The 19,789-nt window shown below is 31.3% G+C and overlaps 2 protein-coding genes across 6 annotated transcripts in view; one reads left to right on the top strand and one right to left on the bottom strand.

Moving 5' to 3' along the window:
* The window catches only part of LOC139485104 (mammalian ependymin-related protein 1-like), a 34,461-nt gene extending 14,802 nt beyond the window's left edge, over positions 1 to 19,659 (bottom strand). The window contains exons 1-7 of one of the 3 annotated variants that reach the window (XR_011655254.1): positions 19,410 to 19,617; positions 18,670 to 18,786; positions 17,777 to 17,858; positions 17,065 to 17,208; positions 15,858 to 15,973; positions 14,413 to 14,863; positions 14,246 to 14,371 (exon numbers count right to left, since the gene is read on the bottom strand). Coding sequence is in view for 2 of the 3 variants with exons in the window: in XM_071269230.1 (XP_071125331.1) it covers positions 14,816 to 14,863; positions 15,858 to 15,973; positions 17,065 to 17,208; positions 17,777 to 17,858; positions 18,670 to 18,786; positions 19,410 to 19,550 (648 nt within the window). In the remaining variant the exon portion in view is untranslated. Of the gene's footprint in view, positions 1 to 14,245; positions 14,864 to 15,857; positions 15,974 to 17,064; positions 17,209 to 17,776; positions 17,859 to 18,669; positions 18,787 to 19,409 lie in introns of those variants that run through there. The other 2 variants (XM_071269230.1, XM_071269229.1) reach the window with 2 other exon arrangements.
* Positions 254 to 12,532, top strand: LOC139485101 (metabotropic glycine receptor-like). 3 transcript variants are annotated; one of them, XM_071269224.1, is made up of 7 exons: positions 1,875 to 2,060; positions 5,518 to 5,551; positions 8,934 to 9,489; positions 10,092 to 10,259; positions 10,696 to 10,828; positions 11,423 to 11,504; positions 12,106 to 12,532. In XM_071269224.1, the coding sequence occupies exons 3-7, from the start codon at positions 8,942 to 8,944 to the stop codon at positions 12,162 to 12,164; spliced, it is 990 nt and encodes a 329-aa protein (XP_071125325.1). In that variant the 5' UTR covers positions 1,875 to 2,060; positions 5,518 to 5,551; positions 8,934 to 8,941; the 3' UTR covers positions 12,165 to 12,532. The 3 variants fall into 3 exon arrangements, with proteins under 3 accessions (XP_071125324.1, XP_071125325.1, XP_071125323.1); XM_071269223.1 differs by lacking the exons at positions 1,875 to 2,060; positions 5,518 to 5,551 and adding an exon at positions 254 to 388; XM_071269222.1 differs by lacking the exon at positions 1,875 to 2,060 and having other exon boundaries at positions 5,441 to 5,551.
* Positions 19,660 to 19,789: the final 130 nt, after the last annotated feature.

The raw sequence follows: 19,789 nt of genomic DNA, 5'->3' as shown, positions 1-19,789 counted from the left end.
ATCCCAGTGTTGTTTACAAAGCTAAAGAAGCACGTCATATTAGAATCAAGTATAATGGAATTCTCATACAACCAATTATCGTACAAACACTCTTTCTGATAGATTCTGCTGTGGCTTAAAGATTTGATTGGCGAACAACGGTAATAAGCCTTAAATGCGCTGAATATTGTACACTATTGAAACATTTGTAGATAGTGTTGAATAAAATCAATAATCTAGTATTGCTTTAAGATGCACGTGTTATTTATTTCCTAGCGACCAGTGATTTCTGATGTTTTTGTGTGAAGAATTACATATAACTTTGTAGAATACTGCTCGATGATACAAAATAGTTATGTATACTGTGATGTACACGTGAATTTATAAATCAACACTTAAAAGTAAAAGGGTAAGAGCTTTTGTATTATGTGTTATTGCCTTTCTTATTGTTGTATGCAAAACGTTTGCAAACAAGATTTGTTCATATGAATATATCACGCATCGCAGTTTGATTTCAAAAGGATAATGCAAGTAGTATATAACCGTGTCAGGCCGTAGGATGTGATATAAACATATAAACTATTCTGTTTCGTAGACTTCATAACATAAATTTTGATATGTTTCTGTTCCGTACCTCATGGCTTTGCATAGTTTGTCAACAAATATACCCAAATAATCAATGTTTGAACATCTGGCACAGCAGATTCCCCCAGATAATATGATTTATGTCTGACCTGGTCGTCGACTTGCCGTAATTATCTTGGTGTTTCTTATCTTGTTTTCCCCTGTGGTATATACTAATGATTATAATTAGACAGTTGATATGCAAATGTATTGATATACATCAAAGCATTGGTCAGATGTGTGTTGAATCGAGAAAATCATTCCTAAACTATTGAATATTAAATGAAATTCTAAACCCGGGTGTTCTTCTCAGCTAAATGTAAAACCACATTTTTTTTTAAAAGCATTCGTACAGATAATCTTTCCTAACTTTACAATAAAAATGAAATCTTTTATTGATTCTACTACATTTTTCTCCTGTTAGCAAGCAGTAAAGAGATCGCAACCTCTCATGAGATTTCTTCCTATGATCTACAGTGATTTAAAAAAAATATATATTGCAAGACGCCAGATATAATTTTTGTTTTATTTCTAATTTACATATTTTGGAGATACATGTATTAAATTTGTATTAAATCATTATCGGAATATTCAACATGTAAAATACAAGAGTCTATATTTCTTTCTAAATATGATAAATGAGTCTTTTTCATGACCAGGGTATATCAAACTTAACAAATCAATAATCTACAAAGCACTGTTGCTCAGACATACTGTTGATTATTACTCCTTTGATTCTTATACATAGATCGTATCAGTTTATGAATCCATTTTCACTGCTTTTAGCCTACATGGAATACTCTATTGATATTTATAAATAATCTCTAGATACTTTTGATAACATTGCAGCTAATACAGATACTAGTATTACATAATTTATATTGAACAGTTAGGCAGACAAACACTTAAAGGGTCGTGATCTTCTCGAACTTTTGAACACGATAAATATATTCGGGTCGTGCATTGAAATATTTGTGATTTTACAGTAAAATTTAAAAAACAAATACATAAAAATATTAAAACTTAAAAGATAAAAAATTATATACATCCTTGGTAGAAAGATCGGTTTTGTTGATCGAAGTTTACCTCCACTTTCAGCGAACCTATTTTAGTACAGTCAGGGGACATAGTTTAAATACTCATTTCGAAATCATGGATTCAAGTCACATTTTGTCCACAAAATGTTGAATGAATTTTTTTTTTTTTAATACTCACTTATTATAAAAGTAATACAAATAAATCACTTAGTCTAGGATTTAACTTTATTGTAGCTTTAAAATACAGTAATATTGCTCGAGGACTATTTATGTTGCATAAATGAACAGAACCAACATATGTGTTGAAAGGATGACCGATTATTGTAATGAATATAATGACGTTTACCTTCATCCCGAATATCAAATAAAAATCGCAAGAACCTACATTTCACACATGCACACTTGGTATAGGTCTAAAACGTAAGTACGTATGGTGTATGGCAATTTGGGAAGTGCGTTTATGATTGTAGCAATTCTTATTACATCTGGTTCTTTGCGTTACAGTTACAATGTGGAAGACTTAATATATATATATATATAACTCAAAATAAAACAATCATTGACTGCTAATTTTGTGATACTTAACAGCAAATTAAAAGATTGGCAAATTTGTATTTAATAAGTTCACTGTTTACAGCAAATTAAAAGATTGGCAAATTTGTATTTTTAAAATAAGTTCACTGCTAAAATCCTTCCATTTTCCAACTAATTAAAAGCTTTTGTCATCAACATATATGAAATATTCGCCAGTGGACGTAAAACAAACAAAAAAAGGGTAATGGAATGCTCATACAACCAATTATCGTACATACACTGATTTTGATAGATTCTGCTGTGACTAAAGATTTGATTGGCGAACAACTATCATGAGCATTAAATACGCTGGATATTTTACAATAGTTCAACATTTGTAGAACCGGAAAAGGGAAGTAAGACCTTTCACAATTTGTCTTACAGTTGTTTTTCTCTCTTTTAATTAATTTAAAAAAAAATTCAAATAAAGAGTTCAGAAGAATATTCCCTCTGGACCACCTGCCCCCCTTTTTGTTTTCTTTCGTGCTGTCTATTTTCAACCCTCAAATTAACGTTTCCGATCTATTCATGTACCGGACATGCAACTTTCTGTATCAATAAGAAAATCTACGATGCCGTTATACACATGCATGTTGTTTGCTGGGAGTCCCCCCTCCCCCGCAAAGAAAGAAATAGCCTAACTCCAAGATACTATATTCTTGCACCACGTGATTTTTACCACGCTGAGCTTACATTAGAACGAATACCTAACATGGAAAGTGAAACTACCCTTCATTACATAAAGTCTGAAAGCACATATAGGAAAATGAAGGTTTTTTTTTTGTCAAAGGATGCCGGGGTAATCCACTCTGTGTTTGAAATATATACGAAATATTTGCCACTGCCCCTTTATCTGTTCTTACCCTGAGTATCCTATCTCTTACATGCCAAGAAATCCTCGCTAAAATTCCGGTCGACCTCCTACGGCATCCATTAGTAGTTAAAGATTTGATTTCATTCAACAAATTAATTAATGACCTTCATGTACGTGTCGTTTAGAATACAGCAATATACCAATTGGTCATTATTAATCATCCATGTAATTTGCTCCATGGGTATTTGCAGAATTTCAACGGAGGCAATTGTTTGGCATGGGAGAAAGGATGAAAGACCATTCACAATTTGTCTTAAAGTTGTTTTTCTCTCTTAATTAATTTAAAAAAGATCTTTCAAATAAAGAGTTTATAAGAATATTCCTTTTGGACCACCTTTCCCCCTTTTTTGTTTCGGGCTGTCTATTTTCAACCCTCAAATTAACGTTTCAGATCTATTCATGTACCGGGCAGGCAACTTTCTGTATCAATAAGAAAAATCTACGATGCCGTTATACACATGCATATTGTTTGCTGGGAGTCCCCGCCCACAGAGAAAGAAATAGCCTAACTCCAAGATACTATATTCCTGCATCACGTGATTTTTACCACTCGGAGCTTACATGAGAACGAATAATATGGAAAGTGAAACTACACTTCATTACAAAAAGTCCGAAAGCACATATAGGAAAATGAAGGGTTTTTTTGTCAAAGGATGCCGGGGTAATCATCTCTGTGTTTGAAATATATATGAAATATTTGCCACTGCCCCTTTTTCTGTTCTATGAATTCTTATCCTGAGTTTTCCATCTCTTACAGGAGAAAGGAAGAAAGACTATTCACAATTTGTCTTACAGTTGTTTTTTCTCTCCTTTAATTAATTTTAAAAAAAATCTTTCAAATATAGACTTCATAAGAATATTCCCTTCGGACCACCTCCCCCCCCCCCTTTTTGTTTGTTTCGTGCTGTCTATTTTCAACCCTCAAAGTAACGTTTCCGATCTATTCATGAACCGGACAGGCAACTTTCTGTATCAATAAGAAAATCTACAATGCCGTTATACACATGCATGTTGTTTGCTGGGAGTCCCCCCCCACAAAGAAAGTAATAGCCTAACTCCAAGATACTATATTCCTGCATCACGTGATTTGTACCACGCGGAGCCTACATTAGAACGAATACCCAATATGGAAAGTGAAACTACACTTCATTACATAAAGTCCGAAAGCACATATAGGAAAATGAAGGGGTTTTTTTGCCACAGGATGCGGTGGTAATCCTCTCTGTGTTTGAAATATATATGAAATATTTGCCACTGCTCCTTTGTTTCTGTTCTATGGATTCTTATCCTGAGTTTTCTATCTCTTACAGGAGAAAGAAAAAAAAAGACCATTCACAATTTGTCTTACAGTTGTTTTTCTCTCCTTTAATTAATATAAAAAAATCTTTCAAATATAGAGTTCATAAGAATATTCCCTTGAGACCACCTCCGCCCTCCCTTTTTTTTTTTTGGTTTCGTGCTGTCTATTTTTAACCTTCAAAGTAACGTTTCCGATCTATTCATGTACCGAACAGACAACATTCTGTATCAATAAGAAAATCTACAATGCCTTTATACACATGCATGTTGTTTGCTGGGAGTCCCCCCAGGCAAAGAAAGAAATAGCCTAACTCCAAGTTACTATATTCCTGCATCACGTGATTTTAACCACGCGGAGCTTACATTATAACGAATACCGAATATGGAAAGTGAACCTACACTTCATTACATAAAGTCCGAAAGAACATATAGGAAAATGAAGGGTTTTTTTGCCACAGGATACGGTGGTAATCCTCTCTGTGTTTGAAATATATATGAAATATTTGCCACTGCCCCTTTATTCTGTTCTATAGATACTTACCCTGAGTTTTCTATCTCTTACAGGAGAAAGGAAGAAAGACCATTAACAATGTGTCGTACAGTTGTTTTTCTCTCCTTTAATTAATTTTAAAAAAAATCTTTCAAATATAGAGTTAATAAGAATATTCCCTTGGATCGACTCCCCCTTTTTTTGTTTCGTGCTGTCTATTTTCAACCCTCAAATTAACGTTTCCGATCTTTTCATGTACCGGACAGGCAACTTTCTGTATCAATAAGAAAATCTACAATGTCGTTATACACATGCATGTTCTTTGACTCTTTAAAGCTGTCTTTTTTGAGGTCAATCAGCAAACTGAAAATAGACATTCTACAAGTTAAAACATTTTATGCCGGGTTAGTCTTGACACAGTGTACTTTTTAAAATGTCATTCAACACGGTAATTACTAAATAATTTCCATATAATGGTTGCCTTTTCGTTTATGATAGAAAATTGTTCTTTTAGTAAAGGTCATATTTTAATATTGTGAACAAAAAAGATTATTTGATAACTGTGTGGAATATAATAGTCCAATAGATATATTCGGCTGAAACTACAGATAATGAATTGCAAAGCAAGGACTGTATTGTAGGGGCCAAAGATATAAAGAATAAGGACAAATGAAGGTAAGAGATCTTTGGGTCCAATGTTAAGGAAATATTAAATAGGTTGGTTCACAGAAAGGTTAATATAAAAAGTAAGGGTGGCGATAAGGATTCATTATTATCTTCAATGTCAGCAAGGTCAGTATGATTGATTGTTTGTATCTAAAACAAAAATCAAACTATTACTGTCACGACGATTTACACAATGAATCCTTTATTTCTATCACTTATAATAACTAAATAAAGCAAAATATCTAAAGCAACATACATAATTATATAATAGGATAGAATAATGATTTGATTTAACTTCTTTGCTGTATAAATATTTTTTAAATTTCCTTAATAGCAAATATAATGATATGATGCTTTATTGAAAAAAGTCTGTTTGTTTCGGCTAAGATCGCTTACTGTTTAAGTAGGAAATGATTTTTACATTTTACTGTTATTTGGTAAATTGGTGATTTTGTTGACAATTTGTTTTACACTGACTTTATTATCGTTTCTGTAATACGGACTTGACTGTTCCGTTAGTTTAACACTAGCTTGACTGTTCTGTTACTTTTTCAGTGGCTTGACTGGTTTGTTTAATTGTACACTTCCTTGGCTGCTCTATAACTTTTACACTTACTTGATTGTTCCTTTATTTTCAAAAGATGTAATTGTTCTGTTACTTTTACAGTGATCTAACTGTTCCGTTCTTTTCTGTAACTTTTACACTGACATGACAGTTCGGGTTTTTTGTTTAAGATCTGATTTGTTACTTTTACTCTGAATTTATCGTTCTTGGATTTTTGTAAATGAACTGAGTGTTCAGTGCCTTTACCATTGACGTGGCAGTCCTGTTATTTTTACGGTGACTAGACTATTCTTTTACGTTTCCTTTATTTTTGTGTTCTTTCCTTATTTTACTATCTACTTTACTATTTGGTATTTTTTAATATGACTTGACTGTTCTGTTTATGTAATACGGACTGTGCTGTACGGTGACCTATAGTTGTTTATTTCTGTGTCATATGGTCTCTTGCAAAGAGTTGTCTCATTAGAAATCATACCACATCTTCTTTTTTTATATTGACTGTTCTGTTAATTTAACACTGGCTTGACTGTACTGTTACTTTTACATTGACATTACTAGTTTTGTTTCATTGAACACTTTATCGACTGCTCTGTAACGTATACACTTTTACACTGACATGACTGGTTTGTTTCCATTGAACACTTTATTGACTGCTCTGTAAGTTTTACACTGACTTAGCTATTCTGTTCTTTTTAAATGATTTGACTGTTCTGCAATTTCAAATTGCAATTGACCTGAATGATATTTTTTAATTATCTGACTGTTCTGTTACGTTTGCAGTGACTGAACTTTTTCATTGTTTTAAAATGACCTGACTGTTCGGTAACTTTTACATTGACATGACTGTTCAAGTGTTTTAAGATCTGACTGCAGTAACTTCAATTTTATATTACTTTTACACTGAATTTACCGTTCTTAGATTTTTGTAAATGAATTGACCGTCCATTGACTTTCACAGTCTTGACTGTTCTGTGTTGTTTTTAAATATCTGACTGTTCTGTTTCTTTTACAATGACTTGAATCAAATGTCATCTGTACACTGACTTGCACATTCTGATTTGATTTAAGTGTTTTGCTGTACAAATGTTTATACAATATCCATTTTAGCACAATTAATGAAATAATGCTACATTGAAAAAATGCTACTTTGAAATAATGCTACATTGAAATAATGCTACATTGACAAATGTCACCCACACTACACGTTTACACTAACTTGACTATATTCTGGTTTGTTTTATAAATGACCTGACCTTTCAGTTACGTTAAAACTGACTTGACAGTTATTTTACTTTTACACTGCCTAGACTATTATGTTACGTTTACCTTGACCTGGTGGTGTTTTGTTCTTTCTTCGTTTTACACTGACTTAAAACTGTTTTTCATTTTTCTTATTTAATGGCTTGATTGTTCTGTAACTTTTACACTGATTTCATTACTCTGTTTGTTTTCTTTACACTGACTTGACTTTTGTTCAGTTTTATCATGTATATGTTTTATATTCATTTGATAAAATTTACTGTTTGCAATAGCATAAATTGTTCTAAATAATAAGGATGTTTTTATCACAAACAGAAAACCCTAGCCGTATTTGGCACAATCTTTTTCAACTTTTGATCCTCAGTGCTGTACAACTTTGTACTTTTTTTTTACTTTCGAACTTTTATATCTGGGCGTCACTGGTAAGTCTTGTGTGGACGAGGCGCGTTTTTGGCGTATTGAATTTTAAACCTGATGCCTTTTGTTATCTATTATTCATGTGTTTCTTTGCCTAATATGTTCTATTTATTTGTATTGTAGTCCTGTAATATTATGTTGTCATTTTCTAAGTTCAGTATTTTTGTGATTTTATTTTTTAATGTTATATTCAACATTGTCTAAGGTTTGGCATGCCACAAAACCAGGTTCAACCTACCATTGTTTTCTTTAAAAATGTCCTGTACCAAGTCAGGAAAATGGCCATTGTTATATCATAGTTAGTTTCTGTGTGTGTAACATTTTTACGTAGTGTTTCCGTTGTGTCGTTTGTTTCCTCCTATATTTGAGTGTGAATTCACATTACTATTAGACGTGTCACGGTACTTTTGCTATCCCAAATTCATGTATTTGGTTTTGATGTTATATTTGTTATTCTCATCGGATTTTGTCTAATGCTTAGTCCGTTTCTGTGTGTGTTACATTTTAATGTAGTGTCGTTGTTCTCCTCTTATATCTAATGCGTTTCCCTCAGTTTTGGTTTGTTACCCCGATTTTGGTTTTTGTTCATAGATTTACGAGTTTTGAACAGCGGTATACTACTGTTACCTTTTTTTGTTGTTTTATTTTTACACTGACTTCGTACCTGGCTGTTCTGTTATTTTTACACTGGCTGGACTGTTCTGTTATACGTTAATTGACTTGTGTATTCTGCTACATTTGTATTCACTTGTTTGTTATGTTATTTTACATTGACGTCTTTTGTTCTGTTACTTTAAGACTGACTTGACTGGTCTTGTAAGTTTACAATAACTTGTTTGTTCTCTTACTTTTACACTGACTTTGTTGTTGTTTTTTTACTTTTATCGATTGCACGTTTGCTTTGGTGACTTCTATCAGTCAAGTATTCATAAAGTTGTGGAACAGCAAAAGTAGTTTTAATCGCTTTTTAATACCAGCAAGTAATTCTTTAGTTCTGTAAGCATGTAAAAAATAGTGTTCATATAGCGTCATTCATTTCATTACCTTATTATTACAAAAACAAATCTGTCTTATCTTTGTTGTTATAAAACAAATTGTGTATTGAAAACAGTTCGTTTTCCAGATAACTTATTTTACCTTTTTTTTTAGGAAAGTGTATGCAGTCGATGATGAACACAACATGTAGAGTTTCGGTTTTTTTCTTTATATGTTTTATTTTGATGCATGGACTTATACTATTCGTAAAAGGTGGTAAGTCAGATGCAATCACTGCTCTCAATATCATTGGAAATACTCATACAGACATGTGCTCTGCGTCTAATCTTTACTTAACCCTAGATTTCACTCTGTGGAATGGATATGCAAACTTAGCTATTTATAATGCTAATTACATGTCGACAATAATTTATCAGAACAAAGGAATATTGGAGTCTATTCCAGATTTAACATTCTTTAATTTGGCAAGAAATGTCGTTATGACAGGATCACCACAAGTTTTCAGTTCTGGTCTTGCGTTTGAGCCAGATGTATTTTCAAGATACAAAGCTTTTGCACCTTATGCTTATTATAAACATGGAGTTATTCGCCTTTACGATTTATCGCTTTCTTATGTGTATCAAACATCAGTTGATTCAGAGTGGTATTACAACTTAGAGTCAAGAAAGTGGGATAATGCATCGTCAATTCTAACGGAAAGACACCAGAGGTTAGTAAATAACTTTTATACTGATGTGAATTTGCACTAAACAATTGTTTTAAACATTTTCTTAGGATTTGGATTATTTGTAAACTTTTTTCTTAATTTTGACATTTAAGTTTTACTTTGTAACAATTTGCTACTTTCTCAAACAATTGCATTAATCTGCAAACGAATAAAACATCAGAAAAAAATAGGGTTTTGCATCATTATATCTTGAAAGTTTGCATTATAGTGTAACTTTTATCTTCTGTATAAATACAGTCACACCGAATAAAGGAGAATGCGGGATTAGGTCAATGATGAAACTAATAAACGACACAAAAATAAAATCAAAGACTTTAAGATGTAAAACAACGAAACAATATAGTAAGCTCCGCATCGACCCCAAATCTAAATAGATAAACATTTGGGTAGAATTTTACAGTTACTATGAAAGATTTATCATCCATATCACAGTCTCTAATTACATTCCTTACTTAATGTCTTTTTGACATTTCACATTGAAAGAAGTTATCTAAAACCCATGCAACTATAGTACCGGTAACAATAACTGTTTAATACGTTTAATTGACCCGTATAATTTTCTTATTCATAATCTTATGAAATAGGAATGACAGCACGGACATTCAAGATGAGAATATCGTGATGTATTTTGCAAAACAAGAAGATGGATACTGGAGTCAACCTTATTTTGATTGTGGATTTAGTGATAGTTGGTTGGTTACATTTTCTGTGCCAATATTTGGACAAGATGCCACTGGAAAGCCCGCATTCAAGTAAGACATATTTAAATTTCCAGTACACATTTTTAATAATTTTTCCTTTTTCTTTTTAAAGACTTAATCTGAAAAAAAAACCGGATATGTTGTTAACAAATCAATACGAAACAAAATGTTTGTAACAGTTTACAAAACATTTCACAAAAAAAACTAAAATAAAAAGTAACGAATTTAACCAAACCCAACACATGAAATTATGTACTCTGGAAGGGTAAGCAGTTCCTGATCCACTAGTCTCCTCAGTTGTACGTTATATGCTTATATACAGTAAAGGCCGATGTTTAATCGGGTAGCAATAAAGGAGGACTAGTTTAATTCAACATGTGCTATATAAGTTTTGAAGCAACATGATTCATATTCTATTTCACTCGCACCTTTAGTTAACTATGCACGTTCAGAAAAAGGGAACTGATTTTTTCAATTTTGTTTTTAGAGGTGTTGCATTCATAGATATGAACTTAAACGATACTGATATCAATCAATGTGACCTTGATGACGATGATGAATCTATTGATATATTCCTAAATGTATTCAGAGGCACTCACGAATGTCTTCCCGATACAAAGGTAAATTAAAACATGACATTAATTTGATATTTTGTTCACCTCATCTACTTACTATTGAAATGTCCTAAATTACTTTTTGTGTGCAAGTCAGATCGATATATCAGAATAAAATAAAATTTCATGTTATTTTACTGACTTGTTACAAAATATGGTCTATAAATGTCTGAACAGATACTCTATCACCTGAGGTAATTCACGAATTTGGTGAGTTCCTAATTGTCGTTCATTCGTTTTGTTTTTTGAAGTTTTTGTAGAGTACTGTTTGTCGTTTTCGTTTTCTTTTTTTTTTATCGTGGTGTATTTAGTATTTCTTTAAATGTTTGTGTTCCCTTGGTGTTCTTTTTGACTTTTTCCTCTTTTTTGTGGAAAAATAAGTAATTGTTATGTAATTTCACAAAACAAAGGAACGACCTGTCATAAAAGTTTAGGGAGAACGGAAATTTTCTTATTTAATTCTAATTTGAATTTTGTACAACAACCTTTTATCCCTTTCATACTAATTTAAAAGAAATAGCTGTCTTTTTTTTAATAAATATACATCATACATGTATATTTTAAAGTCGTATTTCATGGCAAATTACAACTTTATTTCAGTGCCAGTTCCTACCTGGATTAGGTTTTAAAAAGGGTGGTTACAGTTGTTTGCAGGTGAATGGCTCCTTTTCCAACAGCGAAGGTACTTATTCTCTAACGGAATCACATGAATTATTCTACAAATGAAGTTAAATATCTTCATTTGTTAACTAGATCACATACAACCAGTAGGTTTTAAATAATATTACAAAAAAATAAGTTATAACACACACATACACATGTCTTACAGCAGAACAGACAGCGTTAAATACCAAATGATTATAGCACTGGTAACTATGTAAATGTGAGGATTACTCAAACAAAATAATGCCATGATACATGCAGGCTTAAGGAGCGAAAAATATCAAAGGGACATTCAAACTCATAAGTCGAAAAAAAAACTGACAAAGCCATGGCAAAAAAAAGAGACAAGACCAAAAGAAAGACAGCAGTACAAAAAACACAACATAGAAAACTGAGCAACACGAACCCCACTAAAACCGGTTTGTTAATTGTATAAAATTCATGTTTAAAAAAACTAGCAATGATAGTTTGATAAACATAATGCTACTGCAGTAATGTAAATTGTGATGTGAAAAACATCAACCATTGATATTTGAAAAAGTTTTAGAAAACTAAATGATCACGGAAAGTTACTAACTACGAATTCAAAATTCAATATTGATATTTCCTTCTCTCTACAGGAATATTATTAGTTATTCTATTTGGCATTGGTTTCCAGATATTTTGGACTGTTTTGTGACTGGAGATATGTATTTAAAAGAACTATATATTTTTTTGTCACGGATGAGTGTTTTGCAGACGAAACGAGAGTATTGTGTACTCAATTGATGAGTTTATGTTTCATGTTTTTTGTATATATTCGTAAATGTGAGAATGACAAGAAACAAAAGCCTGATTAAACATTTAGAATTTACTTCTACATTTGTAGATCTAGACAATTAGCTCATATGCAGATCTTTATTTGTTGTGTATAATTGCTATTTAAAATTTTCTTTCTATTAATATTTCTACAGAAGGTTAACCCTAATATTTCTTCTTGTAGAAATTTGAAAAAGCGGTCATACACTAAACAATACAGCAATGAATAAAGCTACATGTTACAATATAGTTACTAACGAAATTCCATGGTTAAACGTATCAGTGAATTAACAAAAAGATACATTACGTAACGTAAAATGAAAATCATTTCAGTGAAAAGCACCCAACTCTGTTATATCGATATATTAAACAACAAAATGTCACAGCAATCAAAATTAAATACTGTAGATTTATCAACCACGAAATGTAATATCCACGAACATAAGTAGCCAATGAAAATAAATGAAATTACAGTAATACAACCACGTCAAAGAATAGTCCAGTCAAACTAAGATTTAACCTCAAACTAATTCAACAGAAAATGTTTTAGTTCTAATCTACAGCATTATGCCCTTTATATACACAGAAAAAAAGTCCCATTAAATCTAACTTGAGGAAAACTCAAAATCAGCATTTTTAACAATTAAGAAATTAACATTGGAAGGGGAGATAGTTCTTTCAAAAATTAGTCTTTTGTGGTCAGGTTTTCGTTGTTTTCCTCGAAATTTATGTAATGTATGATACTTTGATGGGGTAATAAATTTGTATTTTACTAAATAATATAATCTTCTGCTCATGAAATGTACAAAACCGAAGTGTTATGGGTAGTTTTATTTTTTTTCGAGCATTTTTCTTTAAAGAAATTGCAAATTTGAAGCTTTGTAACCATTTTGAAAAAATAATATGAAAATTTGGAATTGTTTTTATCTGTATATTATATTTTTTCAGAAACTTACTTATCTAAAGAAACTTTAAACCTTCTGTTGCAATTACTTTCGGGTTAGGGTCAAATTTATGCTAGATTGACTGGACTAGAATGCTTGCAATCACCAAAACAAAGCTGAAAGTTCTCAACCTTTTGATATGACCTAATACGATGCAACAGTCATAATATGTGTGATACAACTACAAGGTAACGATACAAATCAAATTGACAATGTAAATTGATGTTGAAAATGCAAAAAAAATTACATGAAAGTATATATGATCTACAACTTTGTCAACGGAGTAAATTATATTTGTGAACGCTCGACCCTCTCCCAACATGCTTCACATCACATAAAACTGTTAAAAACAATCAAAAGTGATTTATTAATCAGACGGGTAGTAATCATAACATTTGACACAAAGTACCGATCTCAGAGACCTCGCAGTGATGACAGCTAAGCCTAAGCCCAATTTCAACTTGTTGTCATAGTCATGTGAGAAAGCATGACAATGTGTAATGCAAAATTACATGTATCGACAGGATGTAAATCATAAGTGTTAATAACCGGAAAATAATAAATGTTTATTTGTAACAAACACAAAAGCTAGTATTGTTTTATTGTACAGAATACGTTGATTAAAGGGGCAATAAAAAGTTTACACGCATTTATGTAATTGACGAGATATATACACACCATCACCACAAAAGGAATAGATACCCCCTCCCCCTTTTTCCCAAAAACAAAAGAGAGAAAGAATTTAGTTAATGTCTTAAATATCAATAATTTGCAAAAGATATATATTTTTATTTCAATGGTGTAAAGTAATGAGTATTATCACAGTTTTCAATATAACTTCATCTACGAATATATGTAACAGGTATTTTCTTTACTCCCCCTTTTCAAAAGTTTGTGATTTCTTTTCTACCTTCTGTATTTCCCAGTGTTGACGTAATGTTCCTTCAGTAGATTTTAAACTTAAAAACGTCATTTCTTTATCTGGCTATTAATAGACCAGCAATTCAAATAACACAAGTTTTGTTCACAAATGCGTTTATTATTATAGAAATAGTCAATCAGATACGATAAAAACAGCAAGCAAGAACACAGTTTGAATGTGCATTATAGTATTGAGAAGGCGATAAATATAAAAGAAAAAAAACTATTTTTTTAAATCTATGAAATGATTTAAAAATTTGATGCGCAGAAACCTTTGACACAATACTTGTTCTATCCTATGCGTAAATGTTTTGTTTCAAAATGATTTTAAAAAGCCTTTCTGTGATGCATCAATATGCCTGTATTTAGTTCAAAATTCACTATGAAACATTTAAAAAATTGCTAACAAGAGGACGTTTATATTTTTTGAAAATGATATGGGCAAGCTCTTATAAAATTTGTATGATAACATGTAAAATAGACAAAGAAACAAAGATAGATATATTTAATTCATATGAACCTTGACAGAGAAAATATTAAACCATAGTAAAAATAGATGCATAATATTGCTAAGTTTTCTTTTCAGAAATTGAAAGATGAATTTTAACATTGTTGATAACTTCTTGTTGACATCAAATAGGTACCGTCTCTAACCGTTACGTTCTTTCTATAAGTAGAATGGATGAAATACACGACGGGAAACCTCTGGTATTTCCTGAAATTAGAATATTCAAATATTTTTTTACAAATTTCACTGTAAGTATTAACCTCTATTGTGGACTATGAAAAAATCTAACCAAAACTCATAGATGTTGAAATGAAAGTTTCTAGGTGGATGAAAACCAACCAAACAGACTTAAAATTCATTTGGGCACAGTATATTTAACAGAAAAAATATTTAAACAATTAATATGTAAATTTAAAACTTATATTTAAAACAAAAGCAATGTCTTTAGGGGACATGACAAAGATGCACCATTATAGAATCAATGTTATATGTATCGAGATTCCTTTTTAAAAATAACTCATCAAAGGTATAAGGCTTATAATTTTGCACTCCAGATGCGTGTTTCGTCTACAAAAGGCTCATGGCTGTGATGCTCGAATCCAAAAAAGTTAAAATGCCTTGTACAGTTAAAGCTGAAGAAGTTCAATTAAAAAGATGAATTACCAGGTGATTGCGGAAACAATTTGTAAATGTTAGACAGTTAAGCAGATAGCCATCTTCCACTGAATATTCAGATTCGTTCCCATTTATATTTTTTTCTCTCTAACAATAACGTTTTCAGATTCATTAAAAGTTTAAGGTGACATCATTCTTTATTTGTTTGTGATATAATCATTATCAGTCAATCACGTATGCTTTGTACAAGCAATATTGTTAATTGTTTCGAGCAGTTAGAATTTAGTTGACCCATGTCATGTCATGTATAACCTGTAAGTATTATGACCTCAGAATGATTGGGATTAATGAGTTCAATCTAAATTTAAAGTACTTTTGGAGGTATACCTTCCAGCGGTGTGTGTAATTTTAAAACATCTGGTTCGTTAAATAGCCTCTAATTTTTCAGCATTTTTCATTTTTAAGTCTTTAAACGTCCTTTTTGTAAGTCCTTTGGATCTATTTTGGTCATATAGCTCATCCTGTATTCAATGGTTTTGCAGCAAATTTATCAAGTATTAGTTTAAACTCTTCAGCAAAACATTACCTGTGTATTCCAAAAGATCTTCTTACAAATAGCGGGTATTTTGAAGACCGACATATCCTTGATCCCTAATGTCGTACCGTAAAATTGTCTTCTCAAACTTATTGGATACTCCGAGTCTGTAATAAAGTACTTACTGAAGTTTAATTGTATTGAATGAATAAATGAATGAGTACTTTATTTGCAAGAAGCATATACATGCTATGGCAAACGAAAATATATACAATATATGACAAACAAAAGACAGCAGAGAACAGTAGATACAGGGTAAACAATAATATTATGACACTATATATAAGACTCATCAATGACGTTCGAATAAAAAGTAAAAAGACCAAATAGTGGATCATATGCAAATTTCTTATTCAGTTTATCTTTATTTATTTATTAAAAGAAACACATATACTTCTCAAAAAATAGTATTGGTTTGTTTTGGATTTTGTTTTTCTTTCCACATCGATCAATCAGCAACAATTCTCTTTTGACTTAAAACAATATATAACTGTCCGACAAAGTTTTTTCCATGACTGCAGTTCATAAAACTATTGTTTAATCATTCGGCTAGTGCAGACGAATAAGAACATATACGACTTTTCTCTGTTAAGTAGCTATTTGTTTGTTTTTTTGCCCTTGAATGTTATAAATATAAACCTTCACAAACTGAGTCTGGGTCGTACTGGATAGTTTAAGAAACTATTGGCTTGTGCTTTAAATTTAATTAGGGCCCCGCCAAAGGAGGGTCGCCCTATAGTGATCAGTCTGTCCGTCCGTCCGTCCGTAACACTTTGTGTCCGCTCTATATCTAGAGAACCGTTATGATTTCATACTTTATACTTTACATGTTTATTAACCACCACCAGAGGGTGTGTCATGATGTATGTACAACTTCCTAGGTCAAAGGTCAAGGTCAAAAACTTTGGTTTCAGTTGACAACCCAATGTCCTATGGTAAAGATCGTGTCCGCTCTATATCTTAAGAACCGTTATCATTTCAAAGTTTATACTTGACTTGTTTATAAACCAACACCAAAGGGTGTGTCATAATTTATTTACAACTTCCTAGGTCAAAGGTCAAGGTCAAAAACTTTGATTTCAGTTGACAAACCCATGTCCTATTGTAAAGATTCAATTTTTTAATGCACATTATTCACAGAGGGGCCCACAGAGATGGCTCCCATCTCAATGATATCTAGTTATTTCAATTATCTTACCATTGAGTTCGGAGCTGATGAGATAACATTTCTCTTTCGTTACTGTGGTACTAGTTGTTTGATTCCCAGCTGTAGACTGATATGTCTTAACAGATAGCGTTTCTTTTCCTGTGCCGAGATGTGTGGTGTCTGTAGATTGATTTGCTGCAAGAATGAAAGCATCAGAAGTTTTAAAATGAAGGTCAAGTTAATTCGAAGTCTTTGTTGCTCTTAAGCAATTTGATAACATTTACCTCCAATTTTGATGTTTAAGACGATAATAATTACCCTTTAATACAAAATGTCTAACAAAAATGCTGAGATCAATATTTAAAAATTACAAAATGCACTGTTCTACTTTAACTAAACATTATATCTGTATAACAAATGAGATAAAAGCACTCATAATATAGATATGGTTTATCAAGTGACAAAACATTATCAATAAAAGAACTTTCCAAGATACTTTTTTTTTGTCTTAAGAGTTTTTAGATTATTAACAAAGTAAATATAGTGTCTTCATGTAAATGAACTTTTTTAAATCTAATTTAAAAGGTAAAATGTTCTATAAAGAATTTCAAAATAAATCATTGTATCAAAAGTATATGTTTATTAATGTGAAAAAGGCCTTAGGACAAATGTAAGTCGGTATTTCTAAGATCATTTATTGATACTGATATAGATTTTACTAGTTCGTTTTATTCGGTACAAATATCTCTTAAATGCTAATTACCTGGTACGCATACAGGGTTCATTCTCCCGATAGGCATCTTTTTACAATATTTAGACCGTAGATCATATACGTACACAAATCCCTAAAATATACAAACAATATAGAGTATAGGACGCTGACAGTTACCAGTTTCTTAAAATAAAATGTATAATCATGATTATTACGAATTAGTAAACGTGTTTCTACTACACAATAGTTTGGGATTACATGTAAAGAAGGAGTTGGAAACAAAGCCCTAAAAAAAGAGGAGAATATCTATCTGAGGCTATCTTGATTATTGAACAAAACATTAACATAATTTCACAAGTAAGAAAGATCACTTTGACATTAAAACATAGACAGTACGAATTATCATTAAACAAGATCGCGAGGCAAGATATGTTCTAAATCCGAAAATCCTTTTGAAATATATCAAAAAAAGATATGGAGATTTGAAATATCAGGTTCGTCGACCGGGAACGCGTCTTCTGATATGCATACATTCTACGCACGACTATAATTGTGTCATAATATCTACGGCCATCATGCTAAGGCATAGACTTATCATCGATCAATCAATCCTTATTATTTGGTACAGTGGAAGTGTACTCACAATGTAAAACATTATACACCCTTTTCTAGCTAGCATGTAGCCAAAACTAATACTTTGTAATATCCCGTAATCTATGAGTCCGGATTTTACTAGATTCAAGTTGCATAAAACAGACAATATTGATACAAATCAAATCATTTGCATATAATGAGGTATACACTATATTTCTTCTATTTTATCTCTATTATTTTGTGGTAAACTTTACTACAATTGAAATGTCATCAACATTATGTCATGTTAAGATGATGTCCTGTGGTTGAAACAGTTAAATACTAGTATACATGATATGTGTTGTACTTACCGAAGAATGATCAAATAGATATGTTGGTGTGGGTACGTCTTTTCCATTTAGTTTCACGTCATAGAAGAAAAATACAGATTTTTTCACTTCCAAGTCAAAAGAAATATTTGCATAGCCCTGAAAAAGAACAACAAACATGCTGTTTGTCATAGTTTTTACTTCTGTCACCTGTTTTATTATTTCTTCCTACCAAATATAACAGAAGTTAAACATGCTAAGAAGTAAAAGAAAAACAATACGTGTTTTTCTAAAACTTTCCTTTGATTTTGAGTTAAGCTTACATTGCTTCGATCGCCACAGGCATAATTTCTTCAGGAAAATCAAACCTCACATAATGTTCATGCCCCCAAGAGAAGCATATGATTGTTTTGACTATTCTTTAATGGCCAATTTTGATCATATATTTGAAAACAACGTATCCATCCATGACAAATACACATTATGTATATTTAGCTAATTATCTAAACATTGTTGGCTTTTAATGTTTTTCAGTGTTCTTGATTAACTTTTATTTAAAAAAGCGCTTTGAATGCATCATATTTATCACGTGTAACTTTTACTAGTTAATACGCGAAGAAACTTTATTTTACGGAAATCATATTATTATGATTTATAAAAAAGAAGGTTTGGCTAAATATGATTTATTTCTCGGTTGTATTTAGCTATAATTTCATATATTGTTAAATCGTATCTAATAAAAAATTAAAATGTATTTATATATTGATAATATTACATAATACCGTTTGTATCATTGCTGATGGCCAAGTGAAGATATCTTCCACATATTCGTGCAGTTCAAATTTCTCTGGCATGCAACAACATGATTCAGCTGTATGCATGTATGTCGATAACACAAGTAAACCAATTACCAGCATGAACATTTTTACTCTTCAGACAAATGTATGGTGTCAGTGTAAATATCAGTCATAGAATGAAAATACAAGATTTGAATTGATATATATATATATATCATTTAAAGCATGTGATTAATCATAAGATGTGAAAAAACACAAGATCACAACATTATCACAAGATTAAAACAAAAAACATTGAAGAATCCGGGAATTAGTTAATATCAAATGACCTCGGATAATTGTTATCGCACAAAAGAAATTGATAT

Source organism: Mytilus edulis, chromosome 8 (assembly GCF_963676685.1).
Source record: "Mytilus edulis chromosome 8, xbMytEdul2.2, whole genome shotgun sequence".
NCBI classification, from domain to species: Eukaryota; Metazoa; Mollusca; class Bivalvia; order Mytilida; family Mytilidae; genus Mytilus; species Mytilus edulis.
The sequence above is the reverse complement of the archived record's forward strand: the minus strand, read 5'-3'. Positions and strand labels throughout refer to the sequence as shown.